The sequence below is a fragment of the Athalia rosae genome, chromosome 4 (genome assembly GCF_917208135.1).
Source record: "Athalia rosae chromosome 4, iyAthRosa1.1, whole genome shotgun sequence".
In the NCBI taxonomy this organism is placed as follows: domain Eukaryota; kingdom Metazoa; phylum Arthropoda; class Insecta; order Hymenoptera; family Athaliidae; genus Athalia; species Athalia rosae.
The window spans coordinates 14785406-14798091 of record NC_064029.1 but is presented as its reverse complement, the minus strand read 5'-3'; the positions used below and the strand labels follow the sequence as shown (position 1 = coordinate 14798091).

General features: G+C 35.5%; 1 protein-coding gene and 1 long non-coding RNA gene across 5 annotated transcripts in view; one reads left to right on the top strand and one right to left on the bottom strand.

Annotated features, from left to right (window-relative positions):
* Positions 1–304: 304 nt before the first annotated feature.
* Positions 305–12686, bottom strand: part of LOC105687631 (angiopoietin-2) — a 57536-nt gene continuing 45154 nt past the window's right edge. For all 4 annotated transcript variants that reach the window (XM_020853294.2, XM_048654337.1, XM_048654338.1 and 1 more), the window contains 5 exons: positions 9892–10023; positions 5039–5226; positions 3207–3350; positions 2940–3064; positions 305–2839 (listed from right to left, as the gene is read on the bottom strand). In XM_020853294.2, coding sequence (XP_020708953.2) covers positions 2748–2839; positions 2940–3064; positions 3207–3350; positions 5039–5226; positions 9892–10023 — 681 coding nt within the window. In that variant the 3' untranslated portion in view covers positions 305–2747. The remainder of the gene's footprint in view (positions 2840–2939; positions 3065–3206; positions 3351–5038; positions 5227–9891; positions 10024–12686) is intronic.
* LOC125500699 lies at positions 3022–7522 on the top strand. The gene is made up of 2 exons (XR_007278140.1): positions 3022–3145; positions 6908–7522. It is a non-coding gene; the product is annotated as an uncharacterized LOC125500699 (long non-coding RNA).

Here is a 12686-nt window from a genome sequence, read left to right as displayed (position 1 = left end):
GTTGTAGCCTTTATCGTACGGTCTACGGGACACGTGCACCTAAAAACTAAATTAAAAAAGCCACCAGCACATGATTTATACATACCAATAGTTGATGTACGAAGTAAAATATTCTGTATATACGCCTCAATGAGCGATTTTTCATTAAATTCTCACCCCTTGTTCACCTTACTATAGCCTCCAGCGACGAAACTCACCTGACCACAGGTATTTGAGGAAGACCCGTTGTTCCGTCACGGTGTATCAATGCACCAAAACCGCAAGAGATTTTGTAAAGAAATAAAATTTCATTAGTCTTGGAACCTTGGGGACATATTTGATATATTACAAAACATATATTTATTTGAGGTCTTTTTACAACTTATATTTCACATCATTTTGCAATCAATAACATTGTACATATATTGCATTTCATATTATAATATTGGAGCTCGCTTTATTTACAATTAGTCACTTAATTGATAATATGGTTTTAACTAATGTATAGTGGTATCATCCATATATAATTTCTAGACGTATTCATATATATTATTGTTGCCAATTTTGTCGTGATCCTCACGAGACGGAAAACGATTAATTAAAATGCACCAAGTATATATTCAATTTGCATAAATAAAAAAAGAAAATTAAAAAACCTTTGTACAAGCTATTTTTTTTTTTTGTCAAGAATCGAATATCCACATTATATACCATATTGAGGACAATGCAATTATCTCATTGTAAGGGACGTTCGTATGATTTCTTTGCAATTCTATGCTATGCACGACGCGTACAAACATATCCCGAGTTCGAATAAAAAATTAGGTCTACATTGCAGTGATGTCCCGATAGCCTTCGATTCAGTTTTCACTGGTAATATTTTTCTCACAACTCGAAGAAAAAGTAAAAAAAATTGGCAAGTTCTGCAGCGAGCCGTGTATCTCAAATTACGAGAGAACTGAAAAATACGATCAAACCTATGGAAGGCATAATGATTAAACATATATTCATACTAGTTGACTTAACGGCCTAACTTTCGCGTATTTTTTACCGGACATTAATAATTTAAAAGGTTGGAGGGCATAGAGTGTACATAAAAGTAATAAACTATACGTTAATATATTCCACCCACATTCGCACGATGCGGTGTAAACTGGCTGTAGTATTACGATTCCGGCATTGCAAACAGAGAAAATATATGAGAGGTATCTTACCTGGATTCGCCAATTTATATAACAAATAAGATCTTTCTAATCTTATAGCGAAGTGATTGTTAGCTCAACTGATTCTTATAATCAGCGTTAACGAGAGAGAAAAAAATTCGGATTAAAAAAATTAATAAGAAATCTTTGAAAATCCAGAAAGAGAGCAGAGTACTTTTTTATTATAGTCCCGTGTCTATAGCAGTTTTCAATTGAACGAATTATATTGAAAATTTATAATCAATTAAATCACGCATTGAAATCATCGGTATGGAAAGTTTAATTTCGTATTTCCCCATGTAGCTTCGATTACGTAATTTGATTTAGATTATTTTATTTTATTTTTTTTTTAATTTTTTCAATTACGTATGATTTTATTTGCGATTGGTAGATTGACGGGAATGCGGACGCAATATTATTTCAGACAAATTATGGATGCACTCTTCACTCTCGAAAGTAATGCCGTATTAAAATCGCATAATATTGTGGATAAAATACAGCCAATCCAATCCTAAGCATACATACTAAACGCTTCATCGTTGCGAATGAAAATATTTTTCGGTCGAATATTAATACGCCATACGTTAAATATTTTTCTCTAATATAATTATAACATACAGAGGGTGTTGCGCACTCAGAAGCCTGCATTTTTGGAATAAACTCAGAAAGTAATTACGATTCAATAATCATATCTGTTGATCATATTGAAAAGCTAATTTGATACACGATCTATCATACACGGAGAAAACTAATTTCGATTATGATTTATTAGCGATAAATACTAATCAACCGACGTCAGCTTCTGTTAGTGCATTCGCGATAAAAATCACCCATTTTCTAAATCTACATTGGTATTAACGCTAAAATAAAAATTTTCTGTGGTTTATCAAATATACTTATAGCTAATCCTAATCAAACACTACGTACTGAAATATAACATGTAGATTTAAATTCAGATCACGTATATATTCATATAAACGTTAATAAATAGTCGACGATTTTTACGGGGAAAATGATATTTGCAGTAGTTTTTTGCTATTTTATATGAAATTCACATACTTACTCCGTACTGGTTAACTCTGGTACCTGCAAAAGTGTATGAAACAAGCCCTCCCTTCCCTCTCCCTTCCCAGAAGAAAAAAAAAAAAAAAAAAAAAAACTTGCAATGATTCTCGGACATCTCGTACGAGAGTAATGATCAATTTTTCAAACCAGTTGATTAATGCTCTCATATACCAAGCTCCGAAATTAATTGACAAGATCGAAACTAGGTAAATATAAAAGTAATCACCGGCTCATTTGTTATGCCAAAGTGCCAGAGGGTAACACGTGTTTCATCGTTTCTGACAAATCTTGTTGACTTTAAACTCCTTCAACAATATCGATGGATGTAATTGAAATAAAAAAAAAAAAAATCATCGCCCCGTTACTGTTTTATACGACGAAAAACAATAAGAAAAACGGTTAGGCGAGTAGTTACCGAAAATTGTCTCACGACGGTGCGAGAGTTCAGGTCTAGGAGTCTAGGTATGGGGTCATGAGGTTGTCCGGTTCGATGACATCCGTTTATATAATGGGTACCGGGCCCTTCGGTTTGATCATCATCTGGGCCTTCTTGAGTGTGTAGTCCCAACCTCTCCAACGGAACCAAACGATTCCTGGTGAAAAATTTATATCAAATGGGTGGTGAAGATTGTTCGTGATTATTTAAAAATTGCAAGAATTTTTCAACGATATTGCATTATCGAATTCTCTCACCCTGACGAGCTGTTAGATCTTGGGGATCGTTCAGATACAATCCGTTCAATCCACGACCGCAAGATTTCCACCACCATCCTCCCTTGAGCATCGAAGCACAGTTGAGAGACGATCGGTCGTTGTCCCTGTGAAATAAAATTCGAGTCTTCCTAAAGAATTTCGTTGAAACTTCGACAACGTGTAACAGCCTCGTATTGCACCTGCAGGTAGGGCTATTCCGGAACCTGTTTTGAGGGCGAAAAATGGGCGGAGAAAAAAGAATCGTACCTGTTATAGGTAGAGAAGGGGCTGTTGTTAGACCCGTACCAAGGGTCGTTCAAGGAATCCCCTGCGTTCCCTTCGTACCCGTCGATTTCCAACTTGTAATATTCTCCTTCGGAGTATATCTTGAAGTGAGAATATTGAGCGTATCTGAAATATGAAAAATTTTCATCGATAATTTAATCCAATTTATAAGTATTACACCTCAGCCGCCATTCAAACGAGATACGAGTGTTCGCGACTCCGTAAGATTGCGCGGTTCGATTCTATACATCCATATTATGTGTACATGTCCGATGCACTCGGAAACGCTTACATAACATATGAAAGTATAAGCTCCGAAAGGCTAAAGGTTTCTGGTGCGAAAATCAAATAGATACAACCGACCACTTTATATACCTACGTGTAAATTATTGATAATCTCGACATATTTCGGAATCCCGAATGGGGTAGTTAACGGATTTTTTTTGATTATTCGGCGCGAAGACGGGTATGAAAATGATGTAACAGCTGAAACACAAGCGAAGAGAAATCGTATCGCGATTATATTGAATTATCTTCGTCTATATGAGTTGAATTACGAACTGATCTGATAATCGATTGGAAATTCAGCTCACGCACCTCAACGAGTTATTACTAATTCACCGCAAGCTCTGTCGTATAGTAGATCGCAATGAACTTATAATTTCTGGCATAACTTCACGAAATTAAGAATAATCAGGCTAGCGAATAATAAACGTTAACAACTACATGAGAACGTTTTTTTTTTTTTTTTTTTACAATAAACTGTAACCGTGCAGACGTAATCGTTGCGTATAAGCACAGTAGTTTGCTCGAGATCGGTTCACTCGATGTATTACAGATTCTGCGGGTATTGAAAAAGAAAAAGTTAAAAACGAAAAGAAAAACGAATAAAATATGACGCTGACTCACCGCAACTGATTTACGACTACACGAAACGGATATTGTGATATATTATTTCGGCCCGTCGTATTGGATAACTATAATATTGGGACTGACGGGTCAGATGGTCAGAAAAATAAATCGAAATTATATATGATCGGTGAAATGACCGTCAAATCGTCGATTCAATTCGTGTTGCCAATATCGGGAATACAACGGAAAACGATCAGCAATTATTAGCATTGTGTAAACAAGTATGTTTGTGTATTGTCAAATCGATTTGCGAGTATATATATATATAAATATAGGTAGTTGCTGATTGAATCGTTGTTAATTTCATCGACCTTTTGCCACCGATGTAAAATATTCATTCTATCGTTGGTAAATCTAGTTTCATAATATCTCATCTGATACTGTTACCATTAAACCCGTACACTCTGCACATACGTGACGTGCATGTGTAGTCTATTCGAGAATTGCATCTTACCGTATACGACGTTTCGTAATTTGTTGGATTTATTTTAATCTAGAAAGGAAGATGCTCCACTGCAGAATTCACACAGCAGACTGTTGTATACATATATGTATAAGTTTCATACAAGTTTACACCAGTGAAATGTCGATCAATAATAAAGCGAAGATCCAGAAGATCCAGCGCGTGTAGGCGAGTGAGAAATAATTTACACACTTGTAGAAAAAAAAAAAAAAAAAAAAATCACTGCAACTAGGTGATGAAACGCCATTACCTGTCCTCCTCTTTAATTTTACAGGGGCATAAGGATATACGTGCTCACCTACGAGATAGCGTATCGCTTGAGGCTAAAAGTCATTACCGCGTGCAGCGTGTAGGCGTAATTCGGTGATCGAATTTTCGATATTTGGGCATGAAAGAAAAAAATCTTTACATTCCAGTAATTGTGGATTGAAAATAATACCTCTTGTTTCCTTCGAAGTCCTCGAGTTCAACTCTGAGCATGTAATCCTCGTTGTTCGTGAGCATGTAAATGTTTTCATTACCCAGCCAAAATTCTCTGGCAGGATCACCGAAACCATTTTTATAATCGGCCCAATCACGGTTGAAATTTTCCCTCGAATCACCAAAGTCGTCCCTCCTTTGAATAACCTGAAATCGTTAATTTTGAAACAATTTTATAAGCTTTAATTATTTTCTCGAAAAATCCGTCAACGGTATTAACTCCCCATAAATATATATAGATCATATACATCGATCATGATCACGGATATGATTGGTATCATTACGTGCTATATAAAATGCAGAACCTTTCACTATCCGCATATATTTGACCATGAACCCGCGCTTGTTATTACAAAATGTATCATATAATTGGATAATAGTAGTACAAATCGTATAGTGTAAGCTGTACAACTACTCATGATCGCGATACGTTGCCATCGATTTAAAGGTAGCTTCCAATTTATCAATATTTAACAGTTATAGATTTTAGGGGGGTGAGGAGAAGAAAGCTATGCGCTGTAACAAATGTGATGTGTGATTCTTCGTTTGAAATTGTCGAAAATATGAATAGAAAAATTTCCATCAAATTGATATTGATTCGTCAAAGTTCAATATTCAATCGTTTCAACTATTCCGCATGTATAAAATAAAGGCGTTACGTTAAGTAAGAACGCCTTGAAGATTTACGTACGCCCTCGCGGTCGATAATTAAATAATTGCCATTGTGTCAGAAGTTTAAGTTATTTACTACAGGTTAATCGATTAAATCGCCTCCTTTATGTCATCCGATCAAAACTAATTACCATCAATATATTAAGCTGGTTTCACACCATATTGCAACTGACTTCAATCTACCAAATAGCCCCAGGTGCGTTCGGAAAGAGGACGGAGTATTATTCACAGCGAGGGAAATGTGCACTTGTCATTTAAAATCGCAATATGTGAAATACTCGCGATAGTATAATTCAATCAAATTTTCACCACGTGCAATTCTACGAAATGAACAAAATGGTATATAATTTTGTAGCCCAGATCATACGTGGGTTTAATATAATACTTTTCTAATTTTTCTTCATCACACTCTGCAGTTGTAGATATTATGTAGAGCAGTTCTCTAATGGCGGTTCGATTTTGTCGTAATTGCATGTTATACCCCACGTTTCGTAACCGCAACAATTCAACGGCGGTTTTGAACTTTCCGAACGATCATTTCGATCGTAATAGATCATGCCTCGTCATGATCCAATGTTCCTTAAACACCTGTCATATACACGTTATTTTTCGCTGTACGAAAGGCGGATGTATGTTAAACCTTCGTGCTAAATTTTTTCAGCAGGAAATCACATTGAATACCGAAAGAAAAAAATCAATCGACCGTTAAAATTCGCAAAGGGAGGAGGTCGAAATTTGACTGAAAATTGTATCGACTGATCCGATTGCCCGTATTGGCCATGAACAGAAAATAAAATTTATAAGCTCATTGCTTTTCTCAAGGCTGTATAAATTGCGCTTCGTTACCGCAAATTATCAATGGTATTAGTTAGAACTCATTACGAATGTGCATAGTGAAAGTATAATTGTAAGTGAAGTAAAATATTGAATGTATAAAAGGTACAATTGTTATTCAAATGCGGGACATACTAAAGCATGCATAATCCGAGGGGGATTAAGATTTTTCAATAGAATTGCTATCGATCCGTAAAACAAGTTATCGGGAAAAATATTAGCAAACGCAAAAAGGAACAAATTACGTTTGAATTTGATTAATGTGAACTATCACATCACGATCAGTTCCGATCGATTTCATTTGAATTTATTTATTTTACAGCTAATGCATATCAAACGTGACGGAATTCTACGGATGGCTAATTCGCAGGGCTGAAATACCGGTGCATTAGGAAGGAAAGCGTTGAATTTCTTTTCTTCTTCATCTTCTTGCCCCGGTACAATAAACAATTGTAATATAATAATGTGGTAAAATAAATTATCTTTCTTGCGCACGAGGTATGAAAGTGAAAAAAAAAAAAAAAATCGACTCGTAGTTTTAACAAATTTGTATTAGATAGTATTAACTGTTTGAAAATTGTGCTAAAGGCGACGGTGAAAGTGAACCAGATGATGATGAATTTCATAGAATAATAATTATTTCAATTAGTTGTTAGAGATGTGTCGACTTTGAAGCAACAACAAAAAAAATAAAAAATAATAATCCAAAATTGTATACGTCAAAAAGTAGATCGTCTATTTCGGATTATATTGTAAAGTTAAGTACAAAATGAATCAGACATCGTTTATTTTTATATCTCTGATAATTGCACCTGTTTCACCTGTCGCCTTATAAACTGATCGATAATTATTTGAAATCATATGACTTTCGCTTGTACCCGTATTTCTTTTGCAAAAACTGAGGTGCTAAATATTACTGCGGTTGTTGTAACAAAAACTAAAATTTAATTACATGCTCCCTTGCGCGAGGATTGGATAACTCGTATAAAATCGTCGCTTTTCATTATTTTATATAAAATCGCACGGTTCAGAAAAAAAAAAACTTCGGTCGTCGCTCTGTAGGTATGTCAACGACAATTATCAACGATGTGTACGAATTGAAATGAAAAAAAACTGAACGAATCGAGATTACGATTTTCATAATTAGTTGAAATTTCCCCACCACGAATATCGATTGACTAGTGTTCGATGGGCGACTTTTTCTTCTTTTGTCATTTGAAAATCGATGGGCGAAAGAATAAAAATTTTCGTTACCCGAATACTATAATAATGGTGAACGCGTAGATATAATAAACTGTTGTAGAGACATGTGTTAATGTAGTATAAAAATCCTCTGATATATCTATAGACGTGTTATATTCCTTATATTTAGCCGGAGGCCAAGGTCTCACTTTTGGACTCAACCTAATTGTTGCAGTTGATGAATGATAATTTTTGATCTCTTTGAAATAATCGGGACCCCTACCTCCCCATTATGTAAGGTTACATTACGCCGGTTATTCACGCCACGTTGTCCTTGTTGCAAATATATCGGCTATATGGTTAAGAACGCTGCACGCGAAATAACTGTTCTGACATGACGTGATATTCGAACAAGTTGTACAGTTGGGCAATTATATATGTGTAAAATAAAAGATAAAATAAACAATAAATAAATAAAGTAAAAGTAAAGTAACGAGAAGAAAAATATGAAGAAATAAAAGTATCGTACACCGCGAGGAAAGTTGTCGGGAGAACAATGCGAAGAAAAAAAAGTGTAAGATAATTGAAGAAAAAAAAAAAAAGTTCGTGTTTGTTCGTCCATATAATAAAAATTGAATCACAAGTCCGAATCAGTGAACCGTGAGCATGAAATAAAATGCATTATATGGTATAACATAAATATTGCAAAATCGCAGATCTGACAAAGGGCTGTATTTCCGGTGAAATATAAAAAGAAAATAAGAACCACAATCACGTAATTTATTGTTCGTTCGATGCATATAGACACGTGAGGTAAGTATTTGGACGAAGGAAAATGCACGTAAGTTTCGTAACCCGGAGTTACCTTCGTATAAACTCCACGGCTCTCCGGTTAAAACACATATGAGAATACCGTAATACCTCATTCAGAATAGATGCATGCATCAAAATGATTATACGATTATATTACGGCGTTGTAAATTTCTCAGGGCCCTACGTATATGTATCCGACTTATAAAGATTAGACTGTAAATATCCTGGGAATTTTACGTAATGAATAAAATTTCGCAATCAGTGCATGATGTTCACACATCATATTATCATATCATCTATACTGTAGTACGTTACACGGTATACAAGTGTAACGTTCCGGTGTATAAACCTATAGGAAATCATCGTGGATGCACGCAGGTGAAATTTTTTGGCAACTCTTTCGAAAAAAAAAAAAGAATAAAAATGGACATACATATTGGCGTTAATTTTATGTATAATTATTGGCATCGCGTACAAAGGAGAATGAGGAATTCGATCGTGAATGAAATAATTCGAGCCTGGCAAACGAACAAATAGAAAATTTTGCATGTTCTAATGTCGGACTACAAGATAGATCGATGTATTTATATAATCGAGAATAAAATTCGCAATCTCTCTCTCTCGTCAGAGCTTTAGCTGCGTTCGGATTCTTTCGATAAAACTGAATTTTAACACGATGAGGTTAAAAAAAAAATCGTTCTTACGTAAGACACTACCGCACTGTAATTTTTTTACGTGTAGGTATAGGATAATATCGTGGAGATAGGTTTAATGAGGCATTAGAAAGGGTGCAATACCTTAACCTCATGACCGTTTAGTTTCGGTCGTGTTTCTCAATACCAGAAGTAAGGAATCGACGTATTAAAGAGAGCCTTATAGAATGGAGAAACGTACACGAGCCAGACCACAATGATTTTTTTTTAATTTTTTTTTTTCAGTTCACAGCTATCTGTAGCTAGTCACAACTATTATATCGCCTTGCCCATTACTTTGTGCGTAAACGCTTGAAAAGCCAAAACCACAAAACTCTATGAGCATTTACGGAATCAATTATATTCGGAAAGTTTAATATCGCAGATGTCTCATAATTAGCAGATTATATTGTCGTACGAACGTATATATACCTATGTAATTATTAAACAGAGTTCGACGCAATCGTGACATCCTTAATTCCCTAGATAATTAACTATTATACAACAAATATGTTCCTCGGTAAATGGAAAATAAAAAAAACGTGCTCAAAAGTGTAATATAAGGGTATCGTGTTAATCGAATTACGAGTTAAGTGATCGTAAAAAATTTGGTACATACGGTCCAGCCTCCATCGGCGATTTCCTGTTCGCAGTAGACCTTCAAGAACCAGTAAGTAGTGCCACGAATTTGAAGGTAGTAGACCCCGCTTTCCCGCATCCCAGCGTTCGATAGATCGACGCAAGAGTAGCCCTGAAGATTGATGAAAAAAAGTAAAATAATAATTAACAAAAAAATAAAAATGATAACAAATATAAAGGTTTGTATGCCTAAACTTTATGCAACGTTCGCTTTCGGGCGTTGCACTGCAGGGAAAAAATAAGAGAAAATGTTTCATTAAGACGTATCTGAAAGCATAGAGTTCACGCTTTAATTGAGTTCAAGATTCAATGGTCTAAGTGCATTTTTCGAAAAGTTATGAACGTTTGAAAATTGTCCATTCTCGCGCAGGAGTATCACGGGCAACCAAACGACGAACCCTTGTGAATGAATTTATGAATGAACAGCAGTAGCCAATCAGCGTTTACTACGAATACCCCTTCCACTACGCGTAGTACTACGAGTTGTGAAAATTTAAAGGGACAACTTTTCTGCAACCCTCCGAGTTTATGGAAATTCCGAGGGGTGGCGCCAGCTCATAGAAAACTACGAATTTAATTTAATAATCAGATTCTTTCAAATGAATCAGAAATGCAGTGTCTTCAATGATGCCTGTAGAATTTTTGGGGTGAAATATTGCAATTTTTTTCACGTAACATGACGTCCTTTGAACTCGAGAATCCGAATCCGCACGTTCAATTGATCTATCTATCAAAATGATCGAGTTATCGCTAATTTATGGCTCCAAAACGTTGAAAATCAAGGATATCTCGATGGAAAAGATTCGTAGCTCAATTACTCATCGGATTCGTGTCCCTGGGGTTAAAATACATTAGAAAAGTGTCCTGTATTCGATTTTAAAAATGATTCATTCTTTTAATTGGGTTTTATGGGACATCCTTACGAAGTTAGAGCTCAGAAATTCAAATCTAGAAGCCGAACTGATCTATCTATACAATTTATTGAGTTATACCCAATTTATTGAACAAAAAAAGAAAAATCGAGAACATCTCGAGGGGATTTATACCTAATTGGATTTAAAAAAGTGTCTTAAAATTATTTAACTTCACTTTTCACCCAAAAAATGCCAAGCCGAAAAGTTGAGATATTTCTCAAAATTTGTATTAAAAATTAGGATTTTTTCTAAAGATTTTTATGATATTCTGATACTATGTATTTTGATCTCAAGAATCCAAATGTGTGAGCTAAATTAAATTCATAAAATTGATCGGTTTAACGCCGATCTTTCGCAACATCGGAAAAAATCTGATCAAGTAAGAATAAATCTAAGGGTCCCGGGAGCTGGCGCCCCCCGCGGATTTTTGGTGGACTGAGGGGGTTGCGGAGGACCGGTGCGCCTTATGGTAGGCAATTTGCCCGGATAAACCATAAGGGTGGTTGAAATTTTCGATGATTATAGGCATTGATGCGAGATGAAATGGGAATGACGAAAAATCTTTGCAACGAAATTGAAGAATATTCAATTTCTTGCCCCAGAAATCGCATAAACGGCGTTTATAATCATACATCGATGTCGATTAAATCTATGCAATTAATCCCTCGGATTCCAATTAATGTGTGATATATCTGAAGACGATGGAACTTCGACAAATAACAATTTATGGGGAAGTATGACGAACGCGTGGGCACGCCTTTTTTCACATGACTAATAATTTCATGACGTATCTCTTATTAATTGCCAATAATCAATATTAATTTATCCATACTAGCTGCGAGGCTTGGAGCGTTGTGAGAGATGGTATGGGTCAGAAACAGAGGACCTGTGTGGGATGATATTTGAAATGATGAAAAGAAGAATTTCTATTTATGTGTGACCCCGGGCAAAATTTCTATTCTACAGTAATAGCTAGCTATACTTCTAATCGCAGAAGGTAACATTTTACGTTGAGAAGAAAAAAAAAACTCGCAACTTTACAAACGCCGATATAATAGCCAGATATATATATATATATATCTATATGTATATCAATCCATTCGCATGTATGCAAGTTACGATTATTTTATCATCTGTTCTACATTCTGCAGTTAAAAACGCATTTCGAACAGATTTGCTACGTTCGTTTTATATGAAGACGTATGTAACGCATAACAACGCGTTTACTCGGCAATTTACCAAATTATCGTCATCAAATTTATACCGCCAGTTCAAACAGACGTAAGTTTTCTGTGTTACAGCTCTACCTTAGAATCTACCCACCCGATATGGACAAGAGTTACACAGAAGGTAAGACAACGTAAGAAACCAGGTTTTCCATCTACGTTTTCTACGGTGGAAAAAAAAAAACAAAAAATCTGCGGAACAAAATAAAATATAAGAATGAACAAATATAGCTGCGGAACAAAGTTTCACGAAGTTGTCGAGACAAGTATTGAATACTGAATTGAACTATCTTCGGGTCCCGCATACTTTTGTACACACCGCAGTAGCCAAAGAATTTACGGTCATTTCTACTATCGCCAATTAGCATCTAAATTAATTCGCTGTGTTTCCGCCAATTCCTCCGACATGCGATATAATATACCTTCGCATGCAAACACGCGACTCGCGAACGAGCGTGCAAAAAGCCGCGCATCTTCGGCATGAGAAATTTCGCTACCTGATTATCATTACTTGAAATGTACTATGATCCTTCGTGCCTCGTTATAATCGAAAAGGTAGTTGATATGGCAGTTGCGTGCGACAAAATAGTCTTAGCAACGATATTCAGATCAGGGACGCACACCGGATACGATAA